General features: G+C 33.3%; 4 protein-coding genes across 5 annotated transcripts; all 4 read left to right on the top strand.

The window, feature by feature from the left end:
* The first annotated feature begins 1,823 nt into the window (after positions 1-1,823).
* On the top strand, positions 1,824-4,372 carry D-CDES (D-cysteine desulfhydrase). Its single transcript, XM_079019748.1, has 10 exons — positions 1,824-2,127; positions 2,202-2,267; positions 2,573-2,767; positions 2,850-2,960; positions 3,043-3,134; positions 3,309-3,401; positions 3,520-3,577; positions 3,658-3,771; positions 3,844-3,941; positions 4,038-4,372. Exons 1-10 carry the CDS (start codon positions 1,873-1,875, stop codon positions 4,240-4,242), a joined length of 1,287 nt encoding a protein of 428 aa, XP_078875874.1. The 5' UTR covers positions 1,824-1,872; the 3' UTR covers positions 4,243-4,372.
* Positions 4,373-7,224: 2,852 nt separating this feature from the next.
* PYD1 (pyrimidine 1) lies at positions 7,225-10,772 on the top strand. Its single transcript, XM_079019749.1, has 7 exons — positions 7,225-7,727; positions 8,369-8,632; positions 8,718-8,888; positions 9,008-9,120; positions 9,913-10,099; positions 10,180-10,289; positions 10,362-10,772. Exons 1-7 carry the CDS (start codon positions 7,452-7,454, stop codon positions 10,516-10,518), a joined length of 1,278 nt encoding a protein of 425 aa, XP_078875875.1. The 5' UTR covers positions 7,225-7,451; the 3' UTR covers positions 10,519-10,772.
* Positions 10,773-11,151: 379 nt separating this feature from the next.
* On the top strand, positions 11,152-13,803 carry GLN1;5 (glutamine synthetase 1;5). Of its 2 annotated transcripts, none has more exons than XM_079019757.1 (11): positions 11,152-11,366; positions 11,492-11,531; positions 11,771-11,874; positions 11,983-12,031; positions 12,182-12,288; positions 12,412-12,499; positions 12,615-12,743; positions 12,882-12,956; positions 13,069-13,160; positions 13,272-13,431; positions 13,501-13,803. In XM_079019757.1, exons 1-11 carry the CDS (start codon positions 11,293-11,295, stop codon positions 13,651-13,653), a joined length of 1,071 nt encoding a protein of 356 aa, XP_078875883.1. In that variant the 5' UTR covers positions 11,152-11,292; the 3' UTR covers positions 13,654-13,803. The 2 variants fall into 2 exon arrangements, with proteins under 2 accessions (XP_078875883.1, XP_078875882.1); XM_079019756.1 differs by having other exon boundaries at positions 11,983-12,056; positions 12,180-12,288.
* Positions 13,804-19,506: 5,703 nt separating this feature from the next.
* On the top strand, positions 19,507-21,569 carry LOC145073198 (Peroxisomal membrane 22 kDa (Mpv17/PMP22) family protein). Its single transcript, XM_079019761.1, has 8 exons — positions 19,507-19,912; positions 20,164-20,251; positions 20,360-20,454; positions 20,550-20,622; positions 20,711-20,803; positions 20,912-20,998; positions 21,080-21,160; positions 21,370-21,569. The coding sequence occupies exons 1-7, from the start codon at positions 19,560-19,562 to the stop codon at positions 21,158-21,160; spliced, it is 870 nt and encodes a 289-aa protein (XP_078875887.1). The 5' UTR covers positions 19,507-19,559; the 3' UTR covers positions 21,370-21,569.
* The last annotated feature ends 371 nt before the right edge of the window (positions 21,570-21,940 follow it).

The raw sequence follows: 21,940 nt of genomic DNA, 5'->3' as shown, positions 1-21,940 counted from the left end.
GACACAAGCTTTTGTCGTTGTTTTGGGGCAAATCAACCCGGATCGACCCGAACCTCTCACTCCTTTGGCTTGGACCCGTAAAGAAGCTATTGTCGGATCTTGCAAATACACACAATGTCACAAATTTAATGTTTTTAAAACCGTATTATTGGTCGGTTGGACCATGACGGGAACAATTCAATAGCAATTGGTTTTATGTCAACTTTTAGACTGGATAAAACCAGACCGTTTTTTCAAAAACTAGATTGAACCGGTGTGATGAAACCGGTAAAAAACCATTGAACATGTTTATTAGATTTGTATAGTTAAATTTCACTTAGTTTGTTAAAAAACAACATATCTTAAAAGAAAATTAAACATTTTCGAAGTTTACATAACTTGAAGGCCGACGCACACCACCACCAGATCTAGAAAAATTCTTAGTTGAATCGACGATTGAACTGGTAGTCAAATCGGCGGTCGAAACGGTTGAATCGAAACCAATCATCGAACCGGTACAACTGAAAAAAAACGGCTTTTAAAACATTGGACACAATAACTAAGCATTTTAGATTATGTTCTATAATTATCTTATTTTTTGAGCATTTGACACTTATATAGAATCTAACTTAGCCTTTTATTCATATTACTCGATATACTTTTATAATTTTATGTATAATATTTACACATGTCTCATGTTGCGTTGAAATAACAAATGAATTGAGAGAGCTTGACTATAATTCATCCTGTTTGTAAATCGTGTCACGTCAGCTCATTTATTTTTGTGTCGAGTTTGTGTCCAGAGTCAGGTTTTAATTAAGATTAGACCTTAAAATATGTTGTGATTTGTGAGGTTGAAAAACCAAATATGTTTGAAAGAATAGAAATGAACATACAGAAAGAAAAAAAAATAGAAAATTAGAAAAAGTAGAAGTTGGAATGCAGAATAACTAATACATAATAAGTTTAAAGGAAAAATTAAAAGAGTAGGATTTGAGGAAGATCATGAAGAGGAGGAAATGACCGAGGGAACTGTGTATTTTGGAAGAGAACGAAAAAACTGAAAAACGAAATCTTGATTTAGTCAGCTAAGTTGTTTCCACATTACCAAAACTATTTATTTCATGTATTGGATTAACATGTCGTTATTCTAAATTGTGTATGAGTGAATAAATCACTTGTAATTTATATTATGCTTTAATTTGTATATAATAAAATTTCATTTTTTAAGTATTGTGTATTATCACAATTCCATAATCGAACTAGTTTGTTGTTGTAAATTGTGTAAAGTCGAAGCAATAATATTTGAAAATCAAGAAGGTAGTAGACCAAATAGTTTTCGGTATAAATTTTTTTGGTAATAATAGTGTAAAATTAAAACTTGGCATTTAAATTAGTAACAAAAGTTTAAAATAGAATGAACCATAATATAATTTGATTATTATTTAATAATATTATCGTAAAAATTCCAAAACAAATAACTGTATACTCTATTCTAGGTTAGAAAAAAAATATCGAAAATGGAATAAATGAACATGAAACATGTTACCTCTTAAATAAGTTGAATAATTCATGTAATAAATAAGTAATATAATTGTGGAACTTAATTATTATTTAACAACATTATCTCATATTCTCACAATAACTTGTTATATGCTTTTTAAATGATTTAAAAACTATTTTCTTATAAAAATAATAAATTTCTTGAATAAAGTATTAAAATCTCATATATATTAAAGTCATAAAACATGACTTCAAGTTGTGTGCTCTTCTTGATTATCTTCAATAATAACTTAACGATTTGAGCACTGTAGTCTTAAATTTTACTACTTGGCCACCATGGTTATCTTTCCTTTACAGATTTGGGACCATAGTGATTAGTCCACTCTCCTGATGTTGAACAGCACCTGGAGCATTCGGCGATTAACCCCAAGTCCCAGCCTATCACCATTCTTCTCATTACCCACCACCAACACCCCCAAATTACGCCCAAATCAAACTCCATTTCGTTTCATGGCATCCACAACTCAATTACAGCAACAACAACAACAATCGACTTCCGAGTTCTTGACGCAGAGACCATATCATCCTCCGACATGGGCATCTAAACTCAATCCAATTCCTTCTCACGCCTTCTCTCTTGGACATGTAATTCGTACCCTTTTCCCTCCTTCACTCCCTGTTTTATGCCGTTTTTTATTGTTGGTTTTGTTTGATTTCAGTTTCCGACTCCAATTCACAAATGGAACCTTCCTAACTTGCCCAAGGACACTGAAGTCTGGCTAAAGGTAACTAGCTCATATCCATATTTTGGTTTGTACTTCGTTCAGTATATGGATTTTGTTTGAATGCAGATCGGTGAAAAGTTTTGGTTTTATGCCTAGTTACATGACTTATGAAGTGTTTTTATTGATGTAATTGTTATATGATTGATGATTTTTACAAGTACCTGCTGCTTTCTTTTCTGAAAATGTGTATGGATAGCATCGAATTCCACTAAAACCTAGATGGGTAGTTATCAGTAATACTGGATATCATCATAGTTGATTGCTTTCTTTTTGCAATACTGACACAAAACTCTTCATCATGTAAGCGTGATGATCTTTCAGGTATGCAATTGAGCGGGAACAAAGTTCGCAAACTTGAATTCTTGTTAGCAGATGCGGTTGCACAAGGAGCAGACTGCATCATAACCATTGGCGGCATTCAAAGCAACCATTGTCGTGCGACAGCTGTCGCTGCCAAGTATCTCAACCTAGATTGTTTTCTAATACTTCGTACCTCAAAGGTTTCCTATATTCAAACCATTTCTCAGTTTTTCTTGATCTATAAATTTTATTTTTTAATTTAAAAATCTAATTACCATCCAGGTTCTTGTGGAAAAAGACCCTGGATTGACAGGAAACCTGTTGGTGGAGCGATTAGTTGGTGCACATATTGATCTTGTTTCAAAGGAAGAATATTCAAGAATTGGAAGTTTGGTATGTAATATATTCAAACATTTTGTCAACAAAAATATTGTAGTAAATTACAAAACTTTCTTCCTTTTTGCTTGACTTTCAGACACTTACTAATTTGTTGAAAGAGAAGTTGATAAAAGAAGGAAGAAAACCTTATGTCATTCCGGTTGGTGGATCAAATTCCTTAGGGACCTGGTGAGATTGGATTTTTTTTAAGATATATATATATATATATATATATATATATATATATATATATATATATATATATATATATATATATATATATATATATATATATATATATATATATATTTTTACAAAATATTAAAAAAAAAATTAAAAGGTGAATTCCAACATGTGATGTAGGGGATATATTGAAGCAATTAGGGAGATTGAGAATCAGGTCCAAAACGGGACAATCAAAACAAGCTTTGATGATATTGTTGTAGCATGTGGCAGGTTTTAGTCTTGTTATTATTTCAACTTTTATTGTGATTACTTTTATATTTTAAGCATGATATTATATAAAGTTATCTCTCTCTAACTTCATTTTTATTGTATTTTTATTGATTCTTAGTGGTGGTACAGTTGCTGGTTTGTCAATTGCTTCATGTCTAAGTGAGCTTAAAACAAAAGTACATCCACATCTTTTATTTTAATTTAATTTCTTTCCTTAAAGATTCAAAACTTTTAATTTAACAAAATTAAATTGCAGGTTACTGCATATTGTGTATGTGATGATCCGGAATACTTCTATGATTATGTCCAAGGTCTACTTGATGGACTTGAAGCTGGAGTCAATTCACATGATATAGTCAAAATCGAAAATGTAACAACATAAACTTATTTTCATGTATAATTTTTGACATTTTGATATTTGTTTAATATTTTGTTTTGATAGGCCAAAGGAGTCGGGTATGCCATGAGTACAGCAGAAGAGCTTAAATTTGTCAAGGAAGTTGCAGAAAGCACCGGTGTGATCCTGGATCCTGTTTACAGGTTTGGGCTATTATATTTGCTTTTGAAGCATGGAATTTAAAAAAAAAAAAAAAAAAAAAGGTCATATTTTGGTTTTTATTTATGTGTGTTTTGTAGTGGAAAGGCGGCTTATGGAATGATGAAAGACATGGCAGAAAATCCAAGAAAGTGGGAAGGAAGAAAGATTATGTTTATACACACGGGAGGGCTTCTTGGTTTGTATGATAAAAATGAAGAAATAGGTTCATTGGTTGGGGGATGGCGTAGAATGGAGCTAGATGAGTCTATTCCACGAAAAGATGGCACTGGGAAAATGTTCTAAAAGGATTTCAAATGTCTATGCATTAAACACTTATACAATCCCATTAAACACTTGTACAATCTCACTTGAGATTAATTAAAAAATAACATATGAGATTGAGGAGATGAAACCATAGATGGGTTTGGATGAATTTCATGTCATTTGCAATTTTCATCATGTCAAAAGTACAACCTTTTTTTTAAAAAAAATACTTTTGATGAAATTGCAGTTTGTAAATGTCCAACTGTGATTTTGATGCCTATATATAGGTATTTTTTTTTTTTAAATAATTAGTAAATTTAACTAGATTTATCTTTTTCTCTTTACTTCATGTTTTAATATAATATATTAATGATTAAACTTAGTTGTAAACGTTTTTTTTAGTAAAAGTAAACAAAAGTCTACTCTTAAAATGAACGAACATGCTAGTATATTATTGTATTGGAAAAAAGAAAATATCACAAGAATAAGAAAATGATAAAATATATGATTTAGAATAGATTAATAATGCTTTCATTGTCATCATATTTGTTCATACGTAACTCTAACATGATGTTAGACCACGTTTGTACTTGAAAATGATCATTTAGGATTAATAATAATAATTGGATAACCACCGACAAGAAAATATATACTAAACTAAATTATTCTACTTATATCCATACTGAGACTTGAACCCTCGACCTTAAGAAGGAAGGACAACATGAGATACCGTTGGGCTAAAAGGCCTTTGGCTCATGTTTGTTATTTGAAGTTATAACTCCTAACACCGGATATTTATTGCTTGTTTAATATTTGATAAAAAAGGAAAAAAACAAATATGTTTAATATCATCGATCATTCTCCACGTAATAATGAAAAATATTAGTCTATTCAACAAAATAGTCATCTATTCTACACATATCATCTTCTAAATAATGATATCATCTATGAAATTGATAATGACAATATTATATGATAATTTGGCACATGAATTGATAATATTATTTACGAAATGGTCAGAAAATCATCCGTTTTCCAGAATTAAGTAGGCATACTAAAAAATATCATTATTTTAATGAAATGTAAAAAAATAAAACATATAGTTGGATATAATCATACATCATACATACTTATAAAGCTAGCATTTTTTCTTGAATCTCATGTATTTGAAACCCCCATAAAAATTTGCAAACATCTCATGCATTTGAAACCTCTTATTTTAATGAATATCACTAAAAAGTCTCTTAATAATGATTAAATATTCAAAGGTTTTATAACTTATATAATATATTTAATAAACAATTAATGGATAGATACTCTACTATAAAAATGTCAATCTTTTTGAGTCGACACACAAATACAAATCACATACAAAATTCACAAAGAAAACAAGTTTAAAGTTTTTTTGTGTTGGTGTAACATCCGGATTCCCAGGTACATTATTTTTTCCTTATTTTGGAGGGACTCGGCGAGTTGATGCTTAGACTCGCCGAGTAGAGTCGCGAATTCCATCCGGGTTAATGACCAGACTCGGCGAGTCGAGTAGTGGACTCAGTGAGTCTGCGCTATTTAATGAAGCCTTAATTCCCGGGGATTGAGACCTATTTAAAGGGGCTTATAGCCACCAATTGCGGCTATCAGACCCCTGAGTGAAACCCTAAGCGATCTAGAGCGTTTGTGAGGAAGAAGAGGCCATTTTTGATCCTTGTGTGGGTGTTTTTGCAAGAAGAAGGTGACCAAGGCAAGAGGGAGTTGAAGAGGGTGCTATTCTATGGAGTTCAGAGCCTAAGGACTTCATATTGAGCTATATATTCGATCCTTCTTCAGTTTTGGGTGTTAATCCTTGAGAGTTAGGGTTTCTTTCCCATTTAGAGTGTGAATGATGGTGCAATTGGTCCCTTCTTGTGTTGAGGCTTCAGATCTGGATCCAAAGAGGTCCAGAGACCTTAACTCCTTGATCTTTATGGGGTGACATTGGGTAATATGAGCTTAGGGTGACATATTGAGTCCATTTCTTCAAATAGAGCCATTGGGTCTTTGCATGGGCATCAAGATCTAGACTTTACGTGTTTATGTTGCTTAAAGAGGCCAGATCTATAGATTAGAGGAACGGATCTGACCTCAGGAGGTCATTTGAGCTTGATCATGGCATGAACTCGCCGAGTCCCAAGAGCAGACTCGATGAGTAGGGCTAGGGTTTTCCTATAGTTCACTCAGTGAGTAGCCTGCCGAGTTGGGGGAATGACTCGGTGAGTCAGAGGGAAATAGAGGTGGGACCCTTGCATATTAAATTTATTTATTTATTTAAAAAAAAAGTAATAGAAAACCTCATAAATGGTCCCTGGGTAATGAAACGACAAAAATGCCCATGACTTAACGGCTAAATGGTAACGGAGTGAGTCGGAATGACAAAATGTTAAAAGTTTTGAAACCACAAGGACGATCTGTGAGTTTTTTTGAACTTAGGGACTAAACTTGATATTTTTGAAAACCACAATGACCATTTTTGAAGTTTTGTCTAGAATATAAGAAAAGTTCTTTTTTTATACATGCTTGTAATTTGAAGTTATAACTCTTAACATTCTAATTAATATTTATTGCTTCTCTAATATTTGATAAAAAAGGACAAACAAAAAAAACAAAAAAACAATATGTTTAATATCATCGATCATTCTTAACGTAATAATGAAAAAAATTAGTCTATTCAACAAAATAGCCATCCATTTTACATATATCATCTTCTAAATGATGATATCGTCTATGAAATTGATAATGACAATATTATATGACAATTTGGCATATGAATTGATAATATTATCTACGAAATGGTAAATAAATCATCCGTTTTCCAGATTAAGTAGGCATATTAAAAAAGTAACATTATTTTAATGAAATTTAAAAAAAAAAACATATAGTTGGATATCAATTTAAAATAATTTTAAAAAATTATAATATTTGATAAAAATAATAGTAATTCATTATAAGCATATCACCTTCTATTATTACATACGAATCTTAATTGTTTTTTCAAAGGATTACGTAACACATTTTCGGCAGCTCAGCCTCAGCTCATAAACCAACGCCAATCCACTCACAACAAGATGCCTCATTTTCCCCGATCCCAATTATTCTAACATTTTACTCAGATTCCCAGATATTCAATTTCACCATTTTTCTCATCATCATATTCCCCAGATTTCAGTCCCCATCTTCATCGTCTTTCCTTTAATCTTTCTTTCTTTACGAGTATGGCGTCTTCCCTGGGTTTAACCCATCTCAATGGCCTCACATCCTCCCGCGTCGCTTTACCATCGTCTCGCCGCCGTGTCAGTGGCAGAGCAAGAGTTGGCGGCTTGAAGATCGTTGCTTCAGAAATGAAGCAACAAGAACCTGATCTGAGTGTCAACGTTAATGGCTTACATATGCCCAATCCATTCGTAATCGGGTCGGGTCCTCCAGGGACCAACTACAAAGTCATGAAAAAAGCTTTCGATGAAGGCTGGGGTGCAGTCATAGCTAAAACAGTAAGTCTTCTGATCCATAATGCTCGATCGTTCTTAATTTCTTCAATAACTTTACTCCATTAAAACAGAGTGAACTTTCATAGATTGATTTTAACTGATCACCTCCATTTGAATTTGAAGTCGGATGGCTGTTTGCGTATGTGTAAACTGATTATAATGTTGATTTCCGATATGAACACCGGAATAAACTTCAAATTATCTGATCTCGATTTTTTTAGTTGCTATAATTACTTTTTAACTTTTTTTCCTCCAATCATCCGATCCTGATCCGATCTCGATTAGAAAGGAAAAGAAACAAAGAAAAGTCGTGATCAGAGAAGGGAAAAGGAGGAAGAGTTCATTATTTTTACACTAGTGCCAAATTGTCAAACTACTCTCCTTTCTTAGCTTCTCACGCAACTTAAGAATCTTTCCCCTTTCTCCCAAACAAATCCATCAAAACGCCTACACCGTTACACGTTTCTACCAAAATATGCAATCAAATTGATTTCTCACAGACTGATGAAGTCAAGTTCCAAACAGGCTTCATAAATCAGTCAGAAATCCACTTCATGTCGCAATTATGACTTTTGGGCTCTTCAAATTTCAAAAAACTGACCTTTGTTTCAATCAAGTTCCTAACGTTAACCTGTAATATTCAGGTGTCACTAGATGCTGCAAAAGTTATCAATGTTACCCCAAGATACGCGCGCCTACGAGCTGGAGTGAATGGCTCATCTAAAGGGCAAGTTATTGGGTGGCAAAATATTGAACTTATAAGTGATCGACCTTTAGAAACAATGTTGAAAGAATTCAAACAATTGAAAGAAGAGTATCCAGACAGGATACTTATTGCATCAATCATGGAGGAATACAACAAAGCTGCATGGGAAGAACTCGTTGATCGAGTCGAGCAAACTGGAATTGTAAGTTTTTGTAAAATATTAAAAAATCTAAATTCATCGCCATTTGGAATGTAATAGTTTTAACTTTTTTTTTTTTTTTTAATAGGATGCTATTGAAGTCAATTTCTCGTGTCCTCATGGTATGCCCGAAAGAAAAATGGGGGCAGCAGTCGGGCAGGATTGTGATTTGTTAGAAGAGGTATGTGGATGGATCAATGCTAAAGCTACGGTTCCTGTTTGGGCAAAAATGACTCCAAATATTACAGATATTACTCAGGTATGCGTGTTTGCTTTAGCAGTAAGGAGGTCAGAATCCATAAGTGAGGTGTCGGTGTCGGTGTCAGTGTCAGTGTTATATGAAATGTTTTTTGTTTTTTGTTTTTTTGTGTGTTATAGCCAGCTAGGGTGGCTTTGAAATCCGGATGCGAGGGTATAGCTGCAATTAACACAATAATGAGTGTGATGGGCATTAATTTGAAGACATTACATCCCGAGCCTTGTGTTGAAGGGTTAGTATTATTATATTGTATATCTAATCTAATTTGACAAGTGTTATCTATGGTTTCGGTTGCAATTTGATGGAATTGGAATCCGAGATTCCATTCCATGGTGTGTTTGGTTGCTAGATAGACGAATTCATTTCAGTCAGATCCCTTCAAATTTCATTGTTTTATGGATTCCACCGTTCTCAAGGGCGGTCGGGTGGAAGGAAATCAGCTCTATTCTTTTCTTTTTTATCAAAAGACCAAAATACCCCTCATATATATTGAAATAAAAGATTGAGTAAATTACATTTTTGGTCCACAAGTGCAGATGATTTTTGCAATTTTGGCCCCAAATGGTTCTCTTGCATTTTCGGTCCTTATTAGTTTTTTTGTCCCTAATTCCAAGTAAAATAAGTTATTTTTGGTCCCTGAGTATAGCAGATTTTTGCAATTTTGGTCCCAATATGATCTTTTTCTTGGAACAGGACCATAAACTTTACAAAAACCTCAAATAAGGACCCAAATTGCAAGATGTTTTTTTGGTACCAAAAGTGCAAGAGAAACGTTTGGGATCAAAATTGAAAAAAACAGTTATACTTAGGGACCAAAAATATAATTTACTGTAAAAGATTAAATTATAAATGAAAATTAATAACTTATTCAATCTTTTTTTGTTATTGAATTTCATTTCATTTCCTGCCAACCCAACACACAATACATTACACTTCCTTCAAACTCCATTTCCGTTTCTGATTCCAATTCCTTTGAGAGATTCCATTGATTCCAATAACAATCTTTCACTTGTATGACTCACAGATACTCAACTCCAGGAGGCTATTCTTCCAAGGCAGTTCATCCCATTGCACTTGCAAAAGTAATGAGTATTGCACAAATGATGAAATCAGAATTTCAAGATGGCGACTATTCAATTTCTGGAATTGGAGGTGTAGAGTCTGGTGGAGATGCTGCTGAATTCATTCTTCTTGGTGCAAATACAGTTCAAGTATGTATAATTAATTCACTTCAAGTTAATATTTTATTCAAATAACAAGTCAAACTGCTAAAAATTATTTGTAATTTTAGGTTTGCACGGGTGTGATGATGTATGGATATGATATGGTATCGAAGCTGTGTGAGGAGCTCAAGGACTTCATGAGAGCTCATAACTTCGCAACCATAGAAGAATTTAGAGGGTATGCAGTTGAAAATGTCAATTTGAATTACATTTTATAAAAGAAATGAGTTTTTTGAAATGTTTTATGCAGGGCTTCACTTCAATATTTTACTACGCATACTGAACTTGTGAGAATACAGCAAGAAGCAATTAAGGAGAGACGGGCGATAAAGAAAGGATTGGCATCTGATAAAGATTGGACTGGAGATGGATTTGTGAAAGAAAGTGAAAGCATGGTTTCTAATTGATGATTAAAACATGGATAAAGATGTTTATGAATTGTTTCGTAAGTTAAATATATTTACTGTAATGTTTTCCTTTCTGTGTAAAAGTCTACTCTTTAGCGTTGCAAATAAAGTGATTGTGTTCATATGGGTTACAAAACGGTAGTTATGATGATGATTAAGTCATGATGTGTGGTTAAATGACTTAAATCATCATCATTCAACATTATTATGAAGGTTTGGTTGATTGAATGCTAATGCGATGCTGACTTATGATATGATTTTGGAATCCTACCTTTGGTTATGATTTTTAGTGCTAGATTAGGTTCATTTTGTTTGAAAAAAGAATCTGAAATAGGAGGCGTTACATCGTGTTGACAACTCAAACGTAATTCATTCTTTCATCTAGTTTTTACAATATATATATATATATATATATATATATATATATATATATATATATATATATATATATATTTATCAACTAGCAGCTAACAACTAACTTTTTAGTTATTAACTATATTTTCAGCTAACAATTAATACATCAAACATACCTTAAAGTAAATTACAATTTTGACCATAGTAGCTAACAATTTATTTTATGTAGATATAGATAAATGATTTCACTTTACATCATAACAAACTCACATAAATTAATGATGGGTCAAATAGAGGATGGGGTTTGTTAACAAGAAACCCGTCAATGCCTCACTCTCTCTCCTTAAACTCATCTCAAGAACACAAAAACCTTAGAAAAAACTAAAAAAATTTAAAACAAAATTTTGTTTAGTCATCAAAATGTCTCTTCTTTCCGATCTCGTTAATCTCGATCTTTCTGGTTCCACTGAAAAAATCATCGCAGAATACATATGGTTAGATCTGTCTGCATGCTCTCTTTCTTTTTATTAATTTATATATATACTCATTTTTAGAAGACCACATGAAAGTTGTACAGTTTATTTATTTGCTAATATTGGATTGATTATAAATTAAACAGGATTGGTGGTTCTGGTGTGGACATAAGAAGCAAAGCTAGGGTAAAAAATAGTTTCTTAAATTTTCTTTCATGCATGAATAACTTACATATATAAATCATGCTCTGAGGTTTGTATGCCATATATATATATATATATATATATATATATATATATATATATATATATATATATATATATATATATATATATATATATATATATATATATATATATATATATATATATATATATATATATATATATATATATATATATATATTGTGTTTAATTGCTATTAGACCCTACCTGGACCGGTCTCTGATCCTTCAGAACTACCAAAATGGAACTACGACGGATCTAGCACCAAGCAAGCCCGTGGCGAGGACAGTGAAATCATTATACAGTTTGTTAATTTCCATCTTTCATCAAAACTTATACTTCCAGTAATTAATACGTATATAAATAATATAATCTAAATCGACTAAGTAACACATTTTTATCATGTCTCTAGTCCTCAAGCAATATATAAGGATCCATTCAGGAGAGGCAACAACATTCTCGTAAGTTGTTCATATCTATATTTGCTTAAATGTTCCAAAAACTAGTTGATAACAATTTATAGATTCTAACTAAACGCTAGCTGGTTTACTGATTGGAAAATTAATTCAAGTTGATTTCATTTCATAATATATATATATGTATATTTATAGGTGATGTGTGATGCATACAACCCTCAAGGAGACCCGATTCTAACTAATAAACGTCATAATGCCGCAAAAATATTTAGCCATTCTGACGTCATTGCAGAAGAACCCTGGTATATGTATATGTATATATATAGTTTTCATTTGAAAAACAAAAAACGATTATTTTGATGATAACGAATTAAACCCGAAGATATTGTGTATTATAAAGGTTGCATTGTTATAAATGAAAACAGGTTTGGCATAGAGCAAGAGTATACATTGCTACAAAAAGATGTAAAGTGGCCAATTGGGTGGCCTATTGGAGGGTACCCTGGACCTCAAGTAATGTCTTGATCACCTTTTTCAAACTGTCAAAATATATATAGATTCTATATATAATGATAATTAAATATATCTTGAATGAATTGTTTGTTTTTTTTTTTGGTGTATGTATTAGGGACCGTATTATTGTGGGACAGGTGCTGATAAAGCCTTTGGGCGCGATATTGTTGATGCACATTACAAGGCTTGTTTGTATGCCGGAATAAATATTAGTGGCACTAATGGAGAGGTTATGCCTGGCCAGGTATATATCTTATCTGATATGATCATGCATTCTGATCTATACAAAAATTAAAAACAGACGATTGATATATAAATTTCATTTGTATTTGTAATAAATGGGTGAACTTATGATCTTTAATGTCCTTATGATCATCACCAGTGGGAGTTTCAAGTTGGTCCATCGGTTGGCATCTCCGCCGGCGACCAGGTGTGGGTGGCTCGCTACATTTTAGAGGTATGATTGATAAAGTAATATTATATGCATGTGTTCTTTAAAAAAATCCAAAAACAATCAAGTTTGGTGTTAATTAAAGACGTTATTTTTAATCTACGAATATTATACGCAGAGGATAACTGAGATCGCCGGAGTGGTTCTTTCATTTGACCCAAAACCTGTTCATGGTGATTGGAATGGAGCAGGTGCTCACACGAACTACAGGTACATACATACAAATGGTGCTACATACAAGACATTTAATTTGAGATATATTTACGTGGATTAATGCTGTTATACTTGAATATATATATATGTATGTTGGTTTGTATGTAGTACAAAATCAATGAGATCGGATGGAGGTTTTGATGTGATAAGGAAGGCGATTGGAAAGCTTGAAAAGAGGCATAAGGAACATATGGCTGCTTATGGAGAAGGCAATGAGCGCCGACTAACCGGAAAGCATGAGACGGCAGATATCAATAACTTCAATTGGGTATTTCTTTATAAATATATTTTGGTTGGTTCATGAATGTGTAATTAGGGTTTGGTTAATTAATTACAGGGTGTAGCGGATCGTGGCGCATCAGTTAGGGTTGGAAGAGAAACGGAGAAGGCAAATAAAGGTTATTTTGAGGACAGAAGGCCATCATCGAATATGGATCCTTATGTTGTCACTTCAATGATTGCTGAGACAACCATTATCTGGCAGCCTTGAGTCTTTTGAACACTCATGTTTTGGCATCTTTGTGATCATGGGTTGGATCAAGGATTTCTAGCTAGTAGTGCTTAGTTCTATTTATTATTTATTTTAAAAGAGTTGTTATTTTTCGATTACGTTTCTTGGTCTTTAGGTGCAAATAGTTAGTAGTAGAAGTAATTCTTGCATATATATTATTAGCTTGTTTTTATTTATAGGTTGCAATGAAGATTGATGAGTATAATTTCATTGCATCTCAATTTTTGTTTTTTCTCCAAAGCTTTATACGAATTGTGAATGTGTAGTATAGAGTTCTCCGTCACAACATCGTGTGAGACCCAAAGCTTGTTTTGTGTGCTTTACTTGAATGATTAAGATTTTCTTTCATCGTAATATAATGTTCCAAGTCTAGATTTCGTTTTGTGTGCTCATCAATCGGTTCAGCACCAACACATGAGCCTGAACTAGAACCTGAATCTTCTCCACGAGTGTTCATCGTCATTCTGAAAAACAACCATACAATAATCAAAACATACCCACAAAATTCCTCATCCTACACGCTTCCTAGAATCTCTGTGACTTTCCTCAATTTGAGTACGGATTTTGTGTTTTCAGTAGTACGGGCCCAATACTACCTTCCACACCTATCTATACTTTCCTCCCACTTATGTCAGTTAAGTACTTCATGAATACAATTACATCAACAAAACTTATATAATCCTTCGACTAAAAGATTCAACCCTACAACGATTAGACTCAAACGAAAGTTGTGTAATAGGGTCAAATCAATCACTCTAAGATTACTTAATCTTTGCAGCATGTAACTTAACATATTCACTTAATACTTAACTCACATCATCAAGAGTCCCACAAAGCACAAAGCAAACAACATTCGTGCAATAATACTCAGAACATCCCCTACTCACTTGCTGCTACAATGCTAGAAACTTCCACTAACACTGTCAGTTGACTTATGCATGCAAATTATACATAATATGGGATTAAATAGACTTTCGAATAAAAGATTATACCCTAAGACCACAACCAGATAAGGAACAAAAAATAAGGCTTAATCATTCATTTTTGGGCTATATGATCTTAATCGTATACAATTTTTAAAGCATACACTTAGCGATCACTTCCACCAATATAGATTCCAAATCTAACATAACATCCAATCCCTCCTAGGCTACAAGGCATCACAAATCAGGGCAATCTATCATGCAATTCTTGAAGGTATCGTTAGCCTTATACTAGCATGCAAACATTTCATATAATATAACATATCAACATGTATGGGTATCTTGAGAATCACTTACTTGAGTTCGGTTGATTACATGCATCACACCCCCTTTTTCTTTATAAAAATCTTTTTAGAAAACTTATGTTCTTTCAAAAATAATACTAATTCCTCAGTTTGACTCCAGACACACCTGAAAGTGTGCCCAAATCCCTCAAACCAAGACTTTGATACCAACTTGTAACGTCCCAAAAAAATTCATAGTAAAAATCACAAATAACTTATGCAGAATAAGCTGTGGGGGATGTTGTGCAGTCACGCCAAGTCCTTCCCTTTGGAACCGGAAGTACCCGAAACCATAAACATGAAACCGTAAGCACCAAGCTTAGTGAGTTCCCAAAAATACCACATACCATACATATCATCGGGCCTAGCTCGAATATTGGGCCCGACCCATAATAATGGGTCTAGCCCATCATACAAATGGGACTAGCCCAACATACAATGGGCCTAGTCCAACATACAATAGGCCCAACCTACTCATGCAAATGGGCCCAACCCTACATGCATGCCAATGGGCCCAACCCAACATATAATGCGAGAGTCACAAAGACATCTACCATCCTACATAACTCATTCTAGTGGGTCGACATTGGTGCCTTTGACCCACAAGTATAGCGAGGAGACTCACCTGACTCTCGAATCAGCTAAACTACAACTCAAGGCCTTGCAGCCACTGCTCTAGCACTCCTATCACAACATACAAGGTTCAACCTTAGTCTACACACTAAAACCATCCAGCTTGACCAAAAGTCAACCCATGACAAAAGTCAACAGTCAAAGTCAAATTCAACAACCCATAATGTTAACTATCAAGCATCATGTCGTGACCAACCCTTGGTTACGTCGTGAGAGCTTACTCGACCCAATTCCAAATCGATTCACTCCAACTCAGACACGGGTAACTCACTGAGCTGACCTCACGTCGAGATCCCCAGGAAGGTTCAGCATAAACGAGATCTATCATTCTCACAATGTGACACCTTATGTCTTATGTCGTGACTATAGTCTGAAGCCAAAATCCAAAGATTTAAGTCCTTAATCCATTAAGGCTTTAACTCTAACTTTTCCAGAAGCCAAAGGGGACTCCAAAGGTCCATAAAATGATAACTTGATCGACACGCATGCCGCATGCATGTCCTCCATCCATTCTAGGTCAAAATGAAGGGAGTAACCCAAAATCTTCATGCATGGGATCAATAATCAACCGACTCTTAGATCTGAGCAATATTATACTGAATGAACCCTTAAAAAGCATAAAGTTGCCAACCTTATGTAAGAAATGGGACAATAACTTAGATCTAACCACTTTAAGTAATAAAGTTTGAGTCTTTTCCACTTACAAAGGTCCACAAAACAAAATGAGATGATGATTCCTTACAAGCTCCACCAATAGAACACTTTCTTCTCCTTCTTCTCTTTTTCTTCAAGACAAGAAATGCTCCAAAAGGCCAAGAATCAACCAAGGAACTAGGGCTACGGATTTTCTGAGGTAAAATGGTGTTAGAGGTCGGTAATGAACCCTAAAAATGACTTAGAGGGGCTTAAATACGAAGGAAACCCTAAAAGATCATGGGCTTGGGCTGCAGCAGTTCTCACGTGTGAGACCTTATGTCTCACGTCGTGAGATTGGTCCCAAAACACAATTCTCATGTTACCCTTTTCATGTCGTGACCACTCAATGGTCACGTCGTGACACTCCATTTCTTCCAAAAATCGACCTTTTGACTCCTTGAAACCCTAAATTGATCCATCCTGGAAAACGGGTGTTTCATCAAGGATGTTTCTATCACTAATGTAATTCGATTGCTCACTACTAATAATTGAGACAATAACTTTATTCGATCTTTCTGCATGGACTTTAGAGATAATTTTATAAATGCTTCCGGTAAGACTAATAGGCATATAATTCGAAAGAATAAGAGAGTCTTTCACTTTATGAACAAGGGTAATGAAAAAGTCATTACTCTCATGACTTATGTACGTGTTTTGCTAAAAAATTATAGCCAATAAAATGTTCGAGCATAAAAGATTCTAAAATTTCTTTATAAATTCGAATGTGGAGCCATCCGAGTTAGGGGATTTATCATTGTCACAACTCCAAACTGCATGCTTTACTTTTTTCATACTAAACAGACATGTGCACAAATCATTTTGTTCATTATTCAATTTTTAAATTTATTACTTTTGAATTTCGGTCTATTATTGTCAACTCCTTAAACATTTTATTGAAAAACTCTAATGTCACTCTTTTGATCCCTCCTCTGAGTTTGCACATCGCACACCATTGATCTTGAGACAAATTATTCTAGAGTTATTAAGGTTAGCATTAATATTAGGTGGAAGAAACTCAAGTTCTCATCACCTTTAAGTAACCATTTGCATCGTGAATTTTTGCTTAAGGTCAGCAATCGAGTACTCTCAATTTCTTTTATATTTACAATACATTCTTTCTAACTCTCCTTTAACTAATTATCATCTATGAATCCGACTTTGACAATAATATCAATGACAACAATGTTTTTAGTGAGATCACCCAACAATTTTCATTTCTTTTCTTTGATTTTTAATCTCCATTTGTTTACAGGAAATTAAGTAATCTAACCACAATTTAATGTGTATTGGAGATAATAATAAAAAAATGTTTTTGGCAAAACTAACCACTTAGTCCGGAATGGGCATTCCAGACTTAGAATAAACATGAGTTTTTTGACAAAAAAAACAAAACAAAAACAACAACAACAATCAGACTGTCATTTCGGAATTCCCGAATGAAATTTAAGAGTTCGAAGAAGAAACTCCAGAATTTCAAAAACAAGTTAGAAATCTGATGAACAATTCCGGAATTTCAAGAAAAATTTTTTGTTTTTTACTTAAATCAAACAAAAAGTTAAACAAATATAGTAAATGTGAACTATATATGATATTAGGGCATACAATCATACATTTTATTGAAAAACGATGACATTAAACGTTTCGTAATTGACATTTCAGACATAAGTAGAGAGATTTCTTTGGAAAAAAAAAAACAAAAAGAAACTCTGAATTTGAAGATCAAATATGAAATGAAGCATTCGGAAGCAATGGTCATTTTCTAAAAAATAAAAAGAAACAATTGTTTTTGTAAAAAAAAAAACTTATTTATAATGATTAATTCCTCAACTTCTCATGTTTATATCGGACTAGTTTTAACTAGTCATAACTTACGTGAGAGTTTTTGGATCAAAGAGAGCACGTTGAGGCTCTCAAACTCAATATTCCACTCCCTTCTTACGATGTCTATAATTTCAGGCTCCAATAATATTGTTAAATAACGGGTAAAAATGAATTACTAAAAGTATTCATAATACCTTTTGTTAGAAATGTGGTTTTGTGGCACTTGAAAATCTAAGAATCATGATAATCACTTTCAAATCGAAGTATTTGAGTAGTACTCGCAAATCCTCAATTGGATAAGACTCAGAGAAAATCAGAGAAAAAGAAAGAGAGAATGAGATGGTGTAATTTCGTGAGTACTAGAAAAGTGACTAAAATCGGTTATAAAACTTCCTTGTCTGAAAAAACTGTCAAAACTGTCATATAACAGTTTTTCTCAACAGTCAAAACTGTTATAAATCCGGGTTTTGTATAAGGATTAATGCAAAGTCAAAACCGGGTCAAATATTCAAAATTTAGATTTTCTGATGCATTTTTAATACAACAATATAACACAAATAAAAAAAAATCGGGCTGACCTGGCAGCTCGACCCTTAGCCACTTAGACCCCGCTCCCAGGGGCGCTGCCCCCGGACCCCGGTTCGTTCAGGGGTTTCACCCCTAAATGACAGTATACTTTGATACTTGATCAAACTTAAACAAGTGTGCACACCTTCTTTACTTGTTCAATATTTATCAAGATCATTTTTAGTCAACAAAGTAATCTCATTACATTTAAATAATATTGATGATAACAAATCACCAACACCCTTTGGTTGAAGCTTAAACCCCTTTATGACCAGCATGCTAGTCACGTACTCATGAGAATAAAGAATTTAAATATGTAAGCATTCACGAATCACGCATGTTTTTTCTCTTTAAGTAAGATTAACAAATTAATAATATCATGTTATATTACATATAAAAATGACTAAGTTGAAGATAATATAACGAAGGCATGAAACAGCACCTTTTTTCACATACAAAAATCTAATCTACAGCCTGAACTCATACTTATGTCATAATGAAGTGATGAAAAATGGTTTGGTTAACCCAAAATATATTGTTAAAGAATATACATGTGGCTGTTTTAACGTAGCGAATTAACATATATAACGTTGGTTTTTTTTTAATCCAAATGATATTTAATAGTGAACAAAATCTTAAATTTTTTAATATTCTTTTTGGTATTCTAATCCGAATCTAAAATTTCAGATGTCCGAAGTTTTGGATACCGATTCAGATATTAAAAAAATCCACGCTAGTCTCATGAAAGGCCATGGAGCTGGAAGATTAGGGTTTAAAATTACATGTCTGGAAAATTGAAGGGTGATAATGCAAAAAGATGATTGTCACTTCAAAGTTCCAACTAGTACATACCCCATTCCGATAAACCCTGCTCGGGGACTGCTGAGAAGTATCGAGAAAAATGCTTACAACTATAAAATTAACAACCATGGCGTCGAGCCCTGTTATATTTGGCAGCCACGTCAAGCCCACTTTCCATAGAGTCAACCTGGCCAGAGTCAAGGAACCAGATTCTCTTGGGAACCCTTGTAATAGAAGCTTTTCACCATCTACATTTCAGTGTAATCTTCGCAAAAAATTCTCTACAGAATTGGGGTTTTTTGGGAAAGGGTCACGGATATCGGGTCATAATAGATTTCGGGTTGAGTCCACCTCCAGCGGTGGTGGAAGTGGTGGTTCCGACTCTGGAAGTTCTGGAGGAGGTGGTGGTGATGGTGGCGGCGACGGCGGAAAGAAATGGTCGTTTGTTTCATGGTAAAGGTTCTCAATTTGAATTGAATTTCACATTCGATTTTGCATTAAATCTTCTGGTCATGTCAATTTTAGTAAAGGTATGTAGATGCTAGAACTTGAAGAATAAATCATTAAAGCAATCGTCCTTTTTCAGCCAAAATTCTTTAATTCATCATCATATGCTAAAATTCAAATTGCCAAAATACCCATTAGAGGAACACAATTAAGAAGCTAATTATGCATCCATTATCTCATTACTTTTATACTACTAGGTATTTGACTCTTCTTGAAGCACACCCTGTATGGACAAAAGCAGTGACATCTGCACTTTTGACTTTCGTTGGAGACTTGATATGCCAGGTATATCTTTCTTCTTTCATGGTGAAAACTACATATAACAATATCATAATTCATACATGAACATACATTTTGTTCCATATAAATAAATCCAAAACTTGTATGATTCAGGTTGTAATCGATCAAGTGCCATCTTTGGATCTGAAACGGGTATCTCTTTTCACTCTTCTTGGACTGGTTTTGGTTGGACCCACATTGCACTTCTGGTAATTACATGAAAATCTTGATTTTGTAATGTGGGCATATAATTTCATTAATTTGTGGTGTTTTGTAGTGTAAAAGAGTATAAACTTTTGTGTAGGTACTTATACTTGAGTAAATTGGTAACAATGACTGGAGCTTCTGGTGCTTTTGTGCGCCTCATAATCGATCAGGTGACTTATTTTTATAAAATCATTTTGGGATGATTTTTTTTTTTCAAAATTGTTAGCAAGAGGTCTATTAATATATAAATATTTTCAGTTTATATTTGCTCCGGCTTTTATTGGAGTTTTTCTATCAACATTGGTGACATTAGAGGGGAGGCCATCCCAGGTTATGCCAAAGCTTCAGCAGGTATGCTTTTATATTTTAGTATATTTTATAACGTTTATCGTGACATTTGTTTTTATATAATATAAGAAATCCGGTTTTAATAAAAACGAATAATTATTTATGATTTAGGAGTGGGTATCTTCGGTAATTGCAAATTGGCAGCTATGGATACCTTTTCAATTTCTCAACTTCCGTTTTGTCCCTCAACAATTTCAGGTTTGAGTTGTTAATTTTTATTTTTTTATATGATCAAAATCAAATTTTGTGGTTTTATTAATGTTGAAATTGGTTTGGCAGGTCCTTGCAGCTAACTTTATTGCATTGGTGTGGAATGTAATTCTATCCTATAAAGCTCACAAAGAAGTAATTGCAAAATAGGTATGCAAAAGCCAATTTCTAAATTAAAAGGAATAACTGATCAAGGGCAAATTTGAAATTTTAAAAAGTTGGGACTTAATCGGGAAAGCCTTGTTTCCGTAATTTTTGTATTAAGTCCTTATCTATGCATTAAGTTGAAAAGAAACATCCATATATTCCAGTCTTGTAGTTTTCTTAGCATCTTACATGTTTTATTGAACAATCTGTAGATTTCTCATCAGGGCTCGAATGGTGTATGTTGGCATGCAGCAGCACAGTTTTTTGGTTAATTTTAATGTCTTTTTTGTTCTTTTGTGTCAATTTGAGTTTGCATTTTCTTGTTGATATGGAATCCAAGTAGTAAAATGATTCAAAATACTAATTCGGCCTCTTAACTCTTTATTTGACATCTAAAAAGTAGTTGAGATTTCGTTTTGGAGTCTTTTAGCTTGTGTTTTGTATGCACTAACTGAATCGGGCATTGCAACGAAATGAAAAAAAAAAAAAAAAAAAAAAAAAAGTCATCTGTTTGCTACGTACTACATAGGAATATTCCTCATGAAATGTGATTCCCATTTGAATTTCACTCTTTGGAGGAGGAATCTTTTTTTTTTTCGGTTCCTTGATGGAGGCAACAATAAAATTACCCATAGAAAAAGGTTAACTGGTTACGTTTATTTATATAATTTTCAATAACAATAATATTTTTTAAAAATCTCATAACTTCAATTCAATTATTTCTTGTTCTTTTCTAAAAACAACTAAGAATATCTTTTTTTTTTTGTTATAATTATATATTAA

The sequence above is a fragment of the Lactuca serriola genome, chromosome 9, assembly GCF_051521515.1.
Source record: "Lactuca serriola cultivar US96UC23 chromosome 9, Lser_US96UC23_V15, whole genome shotgun sequence".
NCBI classification, from domain to species: domain Eukaryota; kingdom Viridiplantae; phylum Streptophyta; class Magnoliopsida; order Asterales; family Asteraceae; genus Lactuca; species Lactuca serriola.
This window is presented reverse-complemented; position numbering and strand designations above follow the sequence as displayed.